At 39.0% G+C, this 16675-nt stretch overlaps 1 protein-coding gene across 1 annotated transcript in view; it reads right to left on the bottom strand.

The window, feature by feature from the left end:
- Window positions 1-418: 418 nt before the first annotated feature.
- The window catches only part of necab3 (N-terminal EF-hand calcium binding protein 3), a 37909-nt gene continuing 21652 nt past the window's right edge, over window positions 419-16675 (bottom strand). The window contains exons 7-13 of the mRNA XM_080495763.1: window positions 14997-15118; window positions 13503-13582; window positions 10480-10533; window positions 6157-6269; window positions 5760-5837; window positions 4673-4764; window positions 419-1458 (exon numbers count right to left, since the gene is read on the bottom strand). Coding sequence (XP_080351889.1) covers window positions 1430-1458; window positions 4673-4764; window positions 5760-5837; window positions 6157-6269; window positions 10480-10533; window positions 13503-13582; window positions 14997-15118 — 568 coding nt within the window. The 3' untranslated portion in view covers window positions 419-1429. The remainder of the gene's footprint in view (window positions 1459-4672; window positions 4765-5759; window positions 5838-6156; window positions 6270-10479; window positions 10534-13502; window positions 13583-14996; window positions 15119-16675) is intronic.

Below are 16675 nucleotides of genomic sequence, written 5' to 3'. Positions count from 1 at the left end.
ATATCTTTGTAAATTGCCGGTCGGTGTCTGATACTCTAGGTTCATGGAGGTCATAGTAGTGGCGCACGCACAGTCAAAACTTAAGAGTCACTGCATCATCTGGTCATTGGGACCAAACGCATGAAATATGATGAGGGTGCGGTTTGTACCTGAGATAGTCAAAATTATTAAATCCCTATTTAAAAAAAAAAAGAAAGCAAACACACTGATTTTTAAGGCTTTTTATTTGATTTTAGTTTTATGTATTTCTATTCCTTATATTTCTGTTGTATTACTGTATGCTTTGTAACGCACTGTGATTTTCCCTGAAAGGTGCTATAAAAATAAACATTCCTTGCCTTACTACAGTAAATATGCAATAGGAAGCAAAGCTAAATTAGCACACTGACAGTGTATTGTTGGTTTCTCCATCAATTTATTAAAGCTGCTCATTTAGTGGTGTACATTACCAAACTGAAGCATAACAGAAATGTAAACACTGTATATGCGAGCTCAATTATGTACAGATGGAATGAGCGTACAATGGTCAAAATAAACGCAATACCGGTACATCAAATATACATATTTCTCTTCATAACTTGGAAGTACAATGAAATCTCCTCACAAAGTGCTATTTTCCAAATATGCATCATTGTAAATAGATCTTTACAGGTGAGACTTAGCATGCCTCGGACTGAAGGTTAAGGAGATGCAACTAATAGCCACGAGCATTTCTAGCAATAGTTAGGAGTCAGGGCAGGTGTAGCATTTTGTAATAATAGCTTTGTGTGCACATGACAGTCGGATAGCTAAATGAAAACAGTATCACACAGCATGTACAGCCAGGACATGGCCACAACATGCGATCACCCTTCTCTTCATCTTCTCTCCTCATCAGGATCACAAGTATCGACCAGTAAACACCTTGTGAAAAACACAAAACACCACGAGCACGATAGCATTCATTCCAAATTGATTTTTCGCTCTATAGCCCATATCAGCATCTTTTTGTTTGCCCTCCACTGGTGACGAACACTGCAAGACAAAGGAGGCCATATACCACGAGTGACAGACAGGGTTAGAAAAAGTCAGTGGAATGACTTTTGCATTGCAGAGAATCTGTAACTTTCGGGTCTATAAACTGGCTGAAGGGAGCAACTATCCCTCCTGATGGAAGCAGCACAGTAATGAGCATTCGAAGACAGGAACATTAAAAGATGCCGCTGGAGAAGCTCAATGATGCCATTCTCTCCATCTCCTGTTGCTTTCAAACGCATGGACGCCTTTTGAATCCTCCTGTGTGTTTGCGTGTGCGTATGTGTGCGTGTGTGTTTGAGAGAGAGAGAGAAAGAGAGAGATAGAGAGAGAGAGAGTGGGTGGGTTGATGCGCCACTGTGCCTTTGTCCATGTGACAGTGTAGGCAGTGGATGTCACATTCTGGATTCGGTTGCTAGTTGTTAGTCATAATCCACCACGAGGCTGAGGAAACACAGACAGAAAGACCGAGGTCACCTCGCACCAAAACACTCGGGGCATTTAACAACCATCATTCTCATCCACAGTCGTTGACCATTCAGTTTTCTGAGTTCATTATCTGATTTGTGATTCACTCCTTTCAAGTTGTGACTGTGCCTAGCGAGCCTTTTATAAGAGAAGGTTGCAATTAAAGCAGACAAGGCTCACACATACAAATCCCTTGCAAACATGTCCGATTCAAAGCAAATAATTTTTTTAAATGTAAAAAAAAACAAAAAAAAACATTTTAGAAGTAGCCTTGTGGGCAGTTTTGTTTTTTTTTCCCCCAGTGGCAATCAAGTTTAACATAATGTCCACTAACAAAATAAAAACTTTCTAGATTTTTTTTTAAAACTAATCTCTTAAACCAGATATCTCAAACTCAACCAGTCGTGGGACCACGACTAGACTACCATGCGATTGGAGGCCAAGTCAATGTTTGAGTAGTGGGGAAAAAATAAATAAATGTTACATAATGTTACATTGAATGATAAGGTTAGGAGCTCAAAGAACACAAGAAACACATTAAAAAAACAAACATTTGTTATATCATCTAACAAATGTCTAAATGTGCTGCCTTGTTTTTTTTTTTTTATGTGTTTCTTGTGTTCTTTGAGCTCCTAACCTTATCATTCAATGTAACAAATGTCAAACTTGCCTCAAAAAGCTAAATATTCCTCAAATTGAAGTTATATGTGCTCTCTTCTTGTTTAACTTTAATTCTCCAATCAAACTACTTTATCATCTTCAATCTTGTGAGGCTTTTTTGAGTACAATTACCTTCGGAATGCTTGTATGCACATCCACCAGGAGTAAAAATTCAACTCACAGAGACAAATCAAGCAGCTTGAGTGAATGTGCACAGAGGACTGGAGGATTGGAATGAGCTTGAGTAAAAACTAAAAACACGTTTTCTTCAGAAACGAAAAATTAAACTCTGATCAACTTGTGAGTAACTGATTAGATAATTTTCTTGTCTGTGGTTGAGTTCATTGATGTTCCAATGTTTATTACTTGACATTGTTGTCAAATAGATTTAGAACCAAACCACCAAGATGTTGTAAGCCACTGGTCCTCACGCAGTCAAACGATGGCAGGTCAAGAGGAAAAAAAATCCTATAATGATGTCTGAGGGTTCTGCTGGCGCAAAATCCCTCCTGGAGAAAATGAAACGAGTCCAGACAGTGTCAGCAGCACAGAGAATAACAGCAGAGTCCTCCAGCTGAAGGCTACGCTTTATTTATCCTTCAATTATTGATTTCAGCGTCGACCCCTTCCTGCTCTACTGATGTGCTCCTCATAATCCTTGTGGTGTCAACCACCCCATCAGAATTGAGTCAAAACAGCTTTAAGGCAGATAAATCCAGACATATGCCTGCGACCTTCACTGTGTATTGCACCTCCGACTCAACGGGTCTGTTAATGATGACGGGGAAAAGTGCAGGAAGTCTCCAGACTGCGTCAAAACAAGAAAAGTGAGCTTCACATGCATGTTTCACATGAACCTTCTTATAAATGCGCCGATTTGCACGTCATTCTTGTTCCAAGTTGATTACTCGTGAAATTCATGAAACAAAAAAGTGGAATTTGTTTGTGTGGATGTGCAATTTAGCTCACTTCATAACAGAATTATGCTCATAGAGAGACTTATTCAATTAATAGTCAAATATCTTACTCACAGTCACAATTTGGCACTTTGCCATTTCATGTCAGTGATGCTATTAATTATAAATATTTTCAAATAGAGGTATAATCCATATAAAATATGATGATCATAAATAATACATTAACACCTACAAGACATATTTCTTAAAATCAATATTTAACTTAAAACAATAGACTGAAGCGTGTGCATAGTTTCCAGCTGACGAAAGTCTCATCAGATTGTTTTTCCCTTAGATTTAAAAGAAAAGGCATATTGTGCAAAGGCCAACAGGCTTTTCTAATTTTCCCTTGAAGCTAATTTTCTTTGAGTGTTTTTGTTTTTTTAATACTTTCTAACTTTTGACTGCTATCCAATATCGAAATTCCACATTTAATTTACAGCGATGGTTTAATTTACGTCTGAGAATGTCGGAGTGCATACAGGGGAGTCACAGATGTGGAGGTAAACCACCGCGTACAGTATCCTAGCAACGGGCACAACACACACAGCCGAATGACATCCTGCACTGGACGCCGAAAATGGCTGGAGTATTAATTTATGATGTTGCTTTCTAAAGTACATCTCAAAGTGTCCTTGGCAACGAATTAACTAAACGTCAAGGTGGGAGAAGAGGAGCCGTCACTGCAGCCTGTGCAGGAGTGGCAGTGAGTCATACTCCACTCGGTCATCTGTTAAAGGAGTCGATGACAAACTAAATAAGACGTGCGTGCGTCGTTGAGCATGCGTGGCATGCGTCACTTTGCAAAACAAGCTCCTATTTGACATTTTCCCCACCCCCTGAAATCAAACAAACAAACAAAAAAAGCTTAACATGATGTCCTGTGATGTTTAGATATTCATGTGACTCAAAGATTAACTCGTTTCTGTGTGATGCGCATGTATCGCAGTGTGTGTGTGTTAAACGTCAGATATTTGCACATGCATTATAATCATCTGTTAAAAAAAAAAGAAAAACTTGTTGAAGAGCTCCAATAAAGCAACAGTAAATGCCATTGATTAATTTGAGGAGATGGATTTTGCAATTTTCTTATCAAAACATTACTTAAAAAGATTTTCTTGTCACAGGTTACAAAGACAGTTTCTGTCTGAGTGACACAGCAATGATCACGATGAAATGGGGTTTAAAAAGCACTGAAAATTACAGATCTTCGAGGCAGACACACAGACAGAAAACTAAGAGCCACCCTATTTGCTCGAAAGAATTTGGGTCTAATGTGGAAACACTGTGGGGGATTTTTACGTGCCAGAATCTGGTCTCATGACTCATAAATGCACAGCAGTGACCAGATTAAAGATGTTTTGACGCCTGTGGTCCAATCAAATTCTGGCTTTCTTCTGCACCGAATATTTCTCATGAAAGTATAGAAGCTTCGACATGACAACAACATTAACATTAAAAACTGGGAAAAACTCACAGAAACTGACCACAGTTCCCATTTTCTATCTCTTTGTTGAACAGTGTCATGAGTTCAGTACATATCTGGAAGAACTCAGTCACACTCGGATACAAACCTGGGAGTAACATAGTAGATACAGTTTCAGCGTCCTCCAGCATGTCGATGACACAGCGCTGGAAATCTTTACTGCTGTTGGACTGAAGGTAGCTGCAGAGACGAACGACAATGATGAAATGGAGAGAAACAGGTTAGGGTATCTGAGTTGACCTTCACTTGTCGTTAAAAAAAAGTCATAAAAACATGCGATCAAGACAATGACCGTTACACTATTTCCATTCTCACAAGAGTAAAGTTCGTATCGATGGTTGATATACCAGAGATGGTGTTTTTATTGCACAGAATAAATGAATAATATATGTATATTGCACACAAGAGAACGTGTATTGGACTTCAAACGTGCAAGCCAATAATTTACTAACAGAGAGAGATGTATAGCATTCATCTTGCAATAAAACATTATATTTTCAAGAAATGCTGGAATTACACATTATTAGCTGTAGTTACTCCATTTTAAAATGATTTTGTTCACGTTGCCTTAATAATCAAATAACTAGTAAATAGTAAACATATGACATTATTGTAAAAAAATGTATTACAGTATCAAGTTATAATGATAAAATGGCTAAGATTATTACATTACTCGCAGGTTATTACATTATTGGCCATTATTACATGATCGGTTGCTACAAGATCCATGTCTTTTTATCTACTTAACTTTTTCATTGCATTTTTTTTTGGGATATCACTTTTTGTCAAATGTCAACAGTTAATTAACATTACTGAAGAAATTTGCATGGGAAAAGCTATTTAAAAACTAGTATTGCATTCTAGTGTGTGTGTGTGTGTGTGTGTGTGTGTGTACACACGCGCGCAAAGTGAGGGATGAGCCATCTGTTCATTTTCACCAGTGGGGAAAAATTCCATCAAAAAGTTAAGAGTGCCAAAATCTCTGCCAATATATCTCTCACACACACACACACACACACACACACACACACACACACACACACACACACACACACACACACACACACACACACACACACACACACACACACACACACACACACACACACACACACACACACACACACACACACACACACACACACACACACACACACACACACACACACACTGACCTCATCCAGGAGATGCGGTCTTGCCAGAACTCATACATTATGTAACACGACTTTCCTGGGAGCTTCTGGATGGACACGCTGACAGCAGGATCGAGAGGAAGAGTTGAGAAGTCAAGAACAGAGTACAAAGTGAACCAGAGTTCGCACTCGGCAAGGATAAATTACAGAAAGAGGATTTTGACTCTTTTGGCCAGGTTTATCAAGGTGAGATTCATTTGATCAGGTAGGAGGTGTTAAGAGGTTAGAGAATTGTCAAGAAATTCTTGTATCTATCAGTCACTGACATCAGTTTTGGCACAAGTGACAATTCAATGTTGTAAACGGCGCCACAGCGGGTGAGCTTGGCTTATTGTCTGAAAGACGAAAGACGCCGTCTGGAAAGGAGGGAGACACTCACTGCAGGTTGTCGGAGTGGGCCGAGGTGGCGTCCATGTAGCTCCTCAGGACTTTGCGGAAGTCGTCCAGATCGTCGTCAGTCACTGACATCTGCCTCTGAACCAGCAGGATGTTCTGTGGGCGGCACGACGAGAGACAGGGACGAGAGCGAGATGACAAGACATTCTCTGCGTGAGCAGGCGCTTCTTTGTCCATCTCGGATGTGAGAGCGCTTTCAGATATTTAACACATTGGGTTCAATCCGACACACAACTGAGCTTGAGGAGATGATGGTTTGGTGTAGATGCGTGTGACACCAAAGCCCTTTTTAAAAACTTGAATGCCATTTAAAAAAGAAGATGATTCAATTTCCTATCGACTTGAGAAAAAAAATAAGTAGTTTGTGCATCGCTTTTAATTGTCTCTCTGTGCATGTAGTTGCTATGACACGTCAGCTGAGCCGTCAGCACTGTGTGGCTCCGACTGATTCACTCATTAAGTTCAGCCGAGAGTCAAATGGTGGCGTCAGATGGTGTAATTTTGCTTTGTGTAACGCAGTCAGTGACGATACTTTCAAGTAAGTGCGAGCGCTCCCTTCTGCAACTGGCGGATACAATTCTCAGCAGTCTTGCAGAACAAGGAATGATACCTAATGGGCGAATGTTGATGATAAGAGACGACAAATTAGCTGAGATCAAACCACTAATCTGCTCTCATAAATGTAAAATAATGTCAATTAAAGGCAGAGATACTCAACTTTGATCATGGTGAGAGCCACCACAACTCAATGGCGAAAAGGTGATGATTAATTTAGTGACAAATGGGAATTGGAGCAGGTCATTTCACAAAAAGAAGTTGTATGTTAAGCTTTTTGAATCAAAGTGCATCTTAAGATGTATTAAATCTTACAATATTTAGGGAATATTACCAAAAGATATGGGGTTCAAATAGACTGTGATTCTTGTGTGAACATTTCTGGAAACTATGGGTTTTACACACAAACTATGTGTTTTACAATGACCTTTGTTGAAACGTGACTTTTCTCCTCTCGGCAGCAAAAAACATCCTTCAAGTACTCTCTCTCGCCCTCTGTACTTCTGTACAATGCAAGCTCACGTTGATGTTAATGATAGACACGTTTTTTTTTTTATACTTCTGTAATAATATATTGCTGTGGCTTGTGAATCAATTTGCCCACAGGTATCAATCTTTCCTGTGACAACAAATTAAGAGCTTCATTCATGGTTCCGATAACTGCGTCACTGATCATTATCGCTTATTATCACCTCTTTCACATAAGGGCACTTGCAGGTAAAGAAAAAAAATGCCCCAGAGCTCACTTGCATGCTGATAAGAATGAAATAGATAGATACAATGAGCGCTACTCTATATTAACACTGTTGCTATGCCAATGATTGGATCTGTCAGAGTCGTTGGACGCCGAGTTCATAAAACATACGGCAGCTGAGCGATTTATTTTCTCTAACATATGAGCTCATGATGACAAGCAGTCTAAAGATCCCATGAAAATAAATTCAAATCTCAATTTGGCAACGAAAGTGTAATTTATTGATCCCCTTGGCAAAATTGCTTCACAGCCTTTAATCTACCGGATTCATAGTTAATCTGAAATGAGTTGGTGAGAGTCAAGAGTCTCCCAAAGTTCAACACAGGAAATGTCTCATGATGAAGTCATCAAAAATAATGAGTCATACTGAACCAACGGACAAAATACCTTTCGAAACCTGTTGAAAACAGACATTATGGTGCACAACAGTGTGAATCAATGAATGTTGTACATTAATCTATCAGGATAAACTCTTATATTTTGTGCAATCCAGAACACCTGTTTGCTATACCATATTCATGAAGGCAAACGCTAAATAAATAATTTCAATAAATTTGTGGGTTTGTCTGACACAATCCTCAGTCCATCCAACATCACATCTGCACCCGTTTCAATATGGCAAACTTTTTCCTGAATCAAGCCCATAAACTGCAATAATAAAAAAATAAGAATAAGTAAAGAGAAGTAACTGCCATTCCTAATGTGACCACTAGAGTGATATAGCACAACACTTAGACCCAGAACTGAACAGTATATGGCAGAGATACTTCCAACAGTACAGCTGAGAGGCTATTTAGCTTGTGGTATGAAAAACAAAAACAAAACTGCAGTAGTATAAAAATGATAGCGACCATCCAGATTGTATTTATTTGTATGTATGTTGTTCTTTAATTAACGTGAGTTTTACCGTTACCTCATTTCATTATGAAGCTTATAAAATATTATTCTGCCGTGTTGTCATTCCTCCTAAACTACGAGAATCAATTCTGTCCTGGTTCATATTGAATCTGAACCAAAGCTGTGTTTGGTCTTCCAGAGCACCACGTGCACATCTCAACAAATCGTGACTTCAATGATTCACTGTGGCACCGCAATAGAACCCAGGCTTGTCTCACAGACCCCAATCTGCCTCAACGCATTGCTTCACTACGATTATGTACACAGCCATAATTCAGCTATTTTTTTGTGTGTCGTTGACTCATCTGTCAGTTTCTAGAATCCTCTCAATTCATTTGCTTTCAAAACACTGAAAAATTGGGGTTGACACACAACTTCTTTGTATTCAAAAGTCTCATTGTACTACCTTCAAGAAAACAACAAATGCAAGGGTCTTTTTTTTTTCTAATCTGAGAAGTGTTTACTGCCACATCATTGGGCATTTTATATTCACTGTGCCAACACAAAATAATAAAACCATCTGGAAAATAAAACTGTGTGAATGAGAATCTACCTTTATGTATATCTAAAGGTCACTTGCTCTCAATCTAATGGAAAACTCCTCTGGAATCATTATTATAATTCGCTAAATCCAACAAAGACTGGGATAATGTGCTCCATCTATTGTTCTCCCTCCACATTTGTAACATCAGGCATTACGTCATTATTGCTTTGATAAATAGTTTGATTAAATTATCACCACAGTAACAGGTTGCACTCTCACCTATCTGTAGGTGTTTCCACAGTATTTCTCCCCCTTGAGTGGATCACGAGCAATTTTTTTTTTAACACGAGTGTGACAAATGTGCTTACACCTATAATTGAACCATTTACAAATGCCTCTCTTCTGTTTTGTAGAGGGCAGTGTGATCACGATTCATACCTTATGTCATGTCATCTTGCTATATTTAATGCGGAAATGAGGCACAATTAAGTTGTTGTTGTGATGGTGGCATGTGAATGGAGGAACAAACTGAAAGCTGCAAAGCGTTTTATGGAGAAAAAGGTGAACAAAAGACTTTGTGGTAACATATTTTCCATAGTGAAGTCGTTCAGAACCACTTGTAGATGTTACGGAATCTCAATATAAATATGTACTCAAAGGAAAATAATGCTCAAAATGACATTAAAAAAACAAACAAACACAGAGTGACCTCTGCATATCTGCTCTATGTATATATGTTTGCCTCTGTGTTGTAGTTATAATAAAAATGAAGCTGAATTTGAATTCTTACATGCATAAAAATCCTTGACTGACGAAGATGTTTAATATATTTGTGAATACCTGCTGAAATGAGTCAATTTCCAGGCTGCATCGCAGCCAGCTGTTGTGTGAAATATTTCTGCTGTGCTGATTTCAAACAGAAGTGTCACATTTGAGCCTTCATGTGAAGGTCGTTTAGTTTGACCTCCAGTGTTTGAGGAAATTAATTTGGGTCATGAATATACAAAAAGAAAAACGATAAAAATCCTTTCGAGTGGACATTTCGTCAAGTATCTTCACTGGTCTCAATAGTAAAAAATAGTGAATAATTACAGTTACATTAATAGAGAGAGAGAGAGAGAGAGAGAGAGAGAGAGAGAGAGAGAGAGAGAGAGAGAGAGAGAGAGAGAGAGAGAGAGAGAGAGAGAGAGAGAAGATATTGCATTTACAAACTTAGCTGGAAATAAAACTGAACAGTTCAGAAATCCTTATTGAATGCCTTCAAAAACTTTTGTTTTCATTGTTCTGTTATCTCATCTTAATCACTGATGTGTTTTGACATTATTAACTTTATTTGAAAGAATGATATTTAAAGGAAAAACTGATATATGACAGCTCTACTTATGTTTGTGACAAAAGCACCAAGTAACAATCTTTCTCAATATTTTTGTTATTTCGAATGCAGTTTTATGCAAGTTTAATCAATATTGTGGCTTTATGATGAGTCTTTCACAACATTGATCACTGTCTCTGAAGCTGCTCCATCCTCAGTGCTATTCAGAGCCCCGAGAAATATTAATGAGAGACTCACTCAGTTCGGTACTAAATGTGTAATCTTGCTATCAGCTGTGACTTACAGACTTGTATGTGCTGGCCAGTGTGTCCTCCTTGAGTGGCTCCAACTTGGGACTCTGAAACAAGAAGATAACAGTAATTAGAGAAAGATCTTGGCTTGGCTGCACATCGGGGTAACAGAGAGCAGTGAAGGTACTGGAAGAACCATAAATTACTGCAATTAAACCCTCGGAGCCATATCAGAAGAAAAAGAGAGGAATGAATGTCTGTATGGAGTTTAATAAGGCAACGCCAGCAATACCTGTATCTAAGAGAAATAAGATAAAGCCTATTATTAGTTAAAATTTGAATTTGTTGTTCAGGGATAGATGTAATATCTATTTTGCAGTTTTCCTACAGAAAAATGAAGGCTACATCAACTCATTCCTTCATTCCCAAAACAAGGCAACTATGTTATTGCTGAATTATTAAAATAGGGGATTGGGGAGAGAGTGACCACACTACATTGAGCAGGCGGGAAACATGTAATTGTTGCTTTTTTACTATTGCGTCCTACATAAGAGAAAATAAAGATAGTGTCATGTATTGTGCAATAAATGTAATAACAGAATGGGCTCTCGGTCTTAAAGGTTATGGTCCTTACGCGTGTGATCTTACTCTGGGAAACATAACCTTTGAGGCAGAAATCCCATTCTGTTGCATTTGTTCGGAGCCGCAAATAGGAGCGAAATGGACAGAAGGCGTGTGTGATGGCGGCGACGTCGAGGTGTGTGGCGATGGATATTGCTCTCAGAACAACATGCCAGTCATGAATTGCTTTGATACTGCATTCTGAGTCCCTCCGGGCTGACAAAACAGAGGACTGGAGAGAGAAATAGGCTTTGTGAGAGGCTGAAAGGAGGGAAAAATAATGGACATCAAAAGGTGGGAGTAAGAGGAGTTAATAAAGAAAGGAGATGGAGCAGAAGAAGGGCTCGGAGAGTGTGAAGAAAGAGGCTCCGGGATGTACTGGTGAGAATGGGTCACAGAATGAGACAGACACAGGTGACTGTGCTTTGTGCGTGATATATACACAGATCTGCAAATGTCCACTTGGAAGCTAATGTATTCTTTTTTTTTTTTTTCATTATGCGACGCCAATGTTGCTCTTACGTACAATATTAAGGCATTAAAATACCTAGCACACACGCTGCTCACTGACAGAACACACAAAAACATTCTTCCCTGTTCAGCCTGCTGGCTATTCTCTGCCTGAAGGACTATTAAGTCTGCGCGGTCAGCTGAAACCCACATCTTGGACTTAATGTTGTGACAGTAAGTAAAGGAACAATCTGCCATACTCTATGAACGGTCCAATTTCTCATTACGTGTAAAACTCTAACATTCTACACTCCAAAGCAAACTATCTTTGCATAACGGGTGCATTAAATATGTATTTCTTTGCATATTTTATCTATGCATTTTTTGAAGACGCTTAATACAAGGATCATAATTAATCTATTTTATTTTCATTTTTAAATCAGATCTCTTGCCTGCTCTTCAGTGGTAAAATATTCGGTGTTGATGATTGTATTTGTATTCATAGAAAAGTTCTGCATTATGTATTTCATCTATGGGTGATCACAACAAACAGCGGGCCACAGCATTAAGCCTTCCTCCTCAGAGATTCATTTATTTTCAGGAATACATTCAACCTTGATGACCGAGGATAATACAGGAAAGACAGGTGGAGTATAACTGAAGATGATTTTGATCTTCTAAAGATCACCATCTAAACATACTGTATTTTAACCCATACCTACGTTCATTATATGATTTTGTATCTTGCATTCCTCCAATAATCAATAATCACTCTACTGTCTTGCTTCGAGCATCTTTGTTGAATTGGGATACAGTGCATCTCGAAAGTATTCACAGCGTTTCCATTTTTTCACATTTTGTTACGCAACAGCTTTATTCTAAAAGGATTTTTATTTTCCTCAAAATCCAACACACTATACCCTCGAACGACAATGTTTCTGCCACTGAAAGCCTGGTGATGGTTGATAACTGATTTCCTCCAAATATGACATCTGGAATTCACACCAAAGAGTTTAATCTTTGTCTCAAAAGACCAGAGAATTTAGTTTTTTCAAGGTCTGATAGTCCTTCCGACGCATTTTGATAAACTTCAGGTGGGCTTCCATGTGATTTTTATAAAGGAGTGGATTCCAACTCGAGGAAGACTCTTGCTTTTTCCCCAACTTGTTCATTTACAGATGATGGAGGCCACTGCGCTCACTGAGAACTTCAAAGCAGCAGAATTTATTCTGGACACTTCCCTCAATTTGTGCTGGGATACAGTCCTGTGTTAGAGGTCTGCAGACAATTCCTCTGACACACATGGTTTTTCCTCTGACATGCACACTGTGATACATATACACATACCTGACCTGATTTTTCTATTCCTTTATGATTTTTTTCTATTTCTATTCTTCAGAAATGTTCAATCATCTTAATGACTTTTTTTATGTTGTCATCGTGGTGTATTATGTGTGGAATTTTGGGGAAAACAAATTAATGTAATCCATTTTAGAATAAGGCTACAGAACAAACTGTGGTAAAAGTAAAGCACTGTGAATACTTGATAACTCTTTTCATTTGGCTATGCTTGCCAATACAATCACGTCTGAAAGTGTATTTATTGTATTATAACTCATGAGGACCTGATGACGATCTTTCTTGAGGTGAAGGACAATTTAACCAGGTACTCCACATTCTTAGGTTTCATTTTGCTTTATTTTTCAGTACATGACTGAATTGATGCAACCTTCTCCTCTTTTGATTTGTAGTCACTGTAAAGTTAACTCTCCTTTTTCAAAATTCTTGTCTACTGGATTTATTGGGATGCAGCCTGGTGCATAAGTGTGCACCTACATGCATATCAATGGCATCTTGCCATCAACATTTAAAAGAGAAGGAGGGACAGAAATGCACAAATGTATCTTCGAATAGGTAATAAGTAATACATTAATATCCAGTGAATGTTGCAGAGGTAGCAGGATACCCACTAAATGAGTTCAGAAAACATTCATTGGTTTCATACCTGGCATTCCAGTTTATCCAAAAGTTGCTGCAGCCTGTTAATCTGGGAGCACCAGTTCTCTCCGTCTTCCATACTGACACCTGGAGAAGACAGAAAATCATCAGCTGGGGCATCGCAGATCCCACCAGACATTCTAATGCAGACGGAGCTCTGTGAAAGTTAAGGTATAATATAGCAAACATTTTATTTTACAGTTGAGGACAGGAAACAGCATTTCATGAGAAAGATTAGAAAGAAAACAGACAACTTGAAACAAAAAAAACAACAATCAAACTACATAGAAAAAAGTTAAATAGAAATAAAAAGGTGAATTTAGTGATGTAAAACAACCTGCAGCGACGTGACACTTCCTGGGGCTGCTTTTCAGTCTTTCAACACTTGTACATAAAGAAAATGAATGAGTTCTAACAAAAAGTAATTACCTCTAGAGAAGGTCAATATGACCATTTAGGATGAAAATGTCTTGAGGAAAAGCTTACCGCCAGCTTTAATGATGCACAGTGCTAATTGCAATGATTGGAATAATCAATATATACATCATTGGATGTGATTTCCCTCCAGAGCTGGCAATTAGACACACATTTCGTCATTGATGGAGTGAGACAGTGGCGACAGGAAGGTAAGCTTTGACACCATTATGGACTTAATTCCATCAGAAGCATACACTGAAAACGCTGCCATCTCAAACAAAACTACATTTGAATGTTGCACTGAGCGTGAGCTGTTTTCAAAATGATTTCAGGGACATTGAGGTGGGAACCAGTGAGCAGGAGAGACATCAACAGATTGAATTAGTAAGAATGTGTTGATTTTGCTCCTTGAAAGCTGCAGTATGACATATATTAAGTGAAAAACATTATTAAGCCATTTTGCTGTATATTGTTAGTTACTGTTAATTATTTTACCACCTGGTTTTGGGAAAGCATATTTTCTTTCAAGACAATTCGCCAGACGCATGCATTTAACGAAACAACGGAAAGTTGCGAAAAAGCAAAACATTGCACACATTAAACTTGTGCAAGTTTTCAAAATACTTTTAGTAAGTCCGGTTGAAGGTACTTATTTGTAAGTAATACATAATGGTAAGACAGAGGTGCTAAACAATATGTGGCTTAAGAAATTCAATATATTTGTGGCAAACTGCACATAATAGTGCTTGAATATCATTAAGGAACACCTCTGGGGTATGGTAATTGCTCCACAAATGTGAAGAATGGGCTAACCAGCCAAATCAGTGTCTAAATCCCATTTTGTGCCACAAGATCGTGAAGAGAGTCGCAGCTCTTTTACAGAGAAAGAAGCAGCAGCATATTTTGACAAGTTATGTATATTTAAGCACCTTATTCCTCAGGCACTCATTAGTATGTGAGCCTAGTAAATATGAAGCAATACAGTCAAATTCCATTTCATGAAAAATGATATAAAGGAGATTAATTAATGTTACATGTCAGAATTAAAGAGAAAACAATATTTAAAATATGATGTTGTTCCTACCTGTGGTCAGGATCCCTTTACAGGGATCTGATGGGGACATGCACATGTTATTATGAACCCTGCGACCACACCGCCTGCCATTTCTCTGTCCTGCTGTCAGCTCCGGAGCCTTTACCTCTCTCCTGAGATGACAGCGGTGGAAACCATAGGGAAACAAACATCAGAGAGAGACAACAACTGTCAGAGGTGTATGGGATAGGGAGGGGGCATAATTTGAAGATATGGCAGACTGGGGTGGAGGGAAGAAAAAGAAGTTATAGCATGAATTTCAGAAGGCGATGGAGAGGAGGACTAAAGTGCGAGAGAGAGAGAGAGGAAGAGAGGATGAAGCCGGACGCGTTAATAATTGATTTCAATCAGAAACAGAGATAGGTTATCGCGTGTTGCAACAGACAGAGCTCAGTCAACAATGCATAGAAACAAGAACCAAAGAAGAGGTGAAAGGGCCTGACACACACACACCCGTGCTTATTACCCGGCAGGTCCGTTTTCAAGGAGGATGGAGCCCTGCACTCAAAATATCACAGCAACACAACCCTGTGGCTGATGGAGAAAAGTGTTTGCTGTGCTAAATGCACAGTGTCAAGGTCAGGACGTCAAGCGGGGCGATGAGAGTGTGACACTTGAGACACGTGTGTGTGTGCACGTGTGCGTGCGTGAGACTCCCTGTGGGCCTCAATGCCCGTGTAGATATGTTTGTTCTTGTGCAACAATCCTCATTTCTTTTGTCGTGTCTTTGTGTGTGCACGCTATTATGTGTGCACGTGTGTGTGTGCAGCAACATGCTGACAGCACAGAGGGAGCACATTGCTAGGAGGTTCTCATGCTGAGAGCAGCCTGGAACCCAAAGGCCACTGCAACGGCCATGGATCCTCTGCAGTGAAGAGCACAGCAGAGAGAAATAAGCAGTTTTCTGCCGAACTCAATACGTCTCTAACTCTGCTCGTCCCCACGCTCACAACACTCGCTCTGTCTTCCCCAAGAAATCTATATCTGTTTAAACAATCTTAAAGAGTCCTCTGTGGCCAGAAAAGCTCCTCACTGTGTCTCCTTCGAAGCCTCCTCTCTCTCTCTCTCTCTCTCTCTCTCTTTTTCTTAGACTCTCTTCATCACTCGCTCTATCTGTTCATTTATTTCTGTCTCTGGGATTGCCTCTATATGCCATGGTCATGCTTATCATCTGTGCTCCACCCTCTTCCCTCTCTGCCTCCCCAGGTCCCCTCTCAATAATTCACCTTGGATAGAATCGCTCTATTATTTCCTGTAATACCAATGCGGCACCCAGAGATCAGATAGTAGAGCTCCACAGAGCTGTGATGCAAAACAAACCATGCTGCAAAACCAAATGGTTTAGACAAAAATTTAATAAATAAATGAATAAATAAATAACTCCCTTATTGAAATTGTGAACTGCTTATAATCTGGAGGTCATTGTGGGTAATTTGTTGCTCTATTGAATTGGACACAGCGTTTTGCCTCTTAAGCTTGTGATTATATCGCTGAGCAATGCACTTTTGAATTCCACGCATTTAAGGCATGCACAGGTCTTTATTGACATTTTTAATGAATTAGAAATGTACAAACATGCACATCAACAAAGGGAAGTTTAAATGACCTGTTTTGCCCCACAGAAAGAGGCAATTAGCCGCCGCCATTGCGTACAATGACTCATTTGCGGA

The sequence above is a fragment of the Blennius ocellaris genome, assembly GCF_963422515.1.
Source record: "Blennius ocellaris genome assembly, chromosome: 4".
Classification (NCBI taxonomy): domain Eukaryota; kingdom Metazoa; phylum Chordata; class Actinopteri; order Blenniiformes; family Blenniidae; genus Blennius; species Blennius ocellaris.
This window is presented reverse-complemented; position numbering and strand designations above follow the sequence as displayed.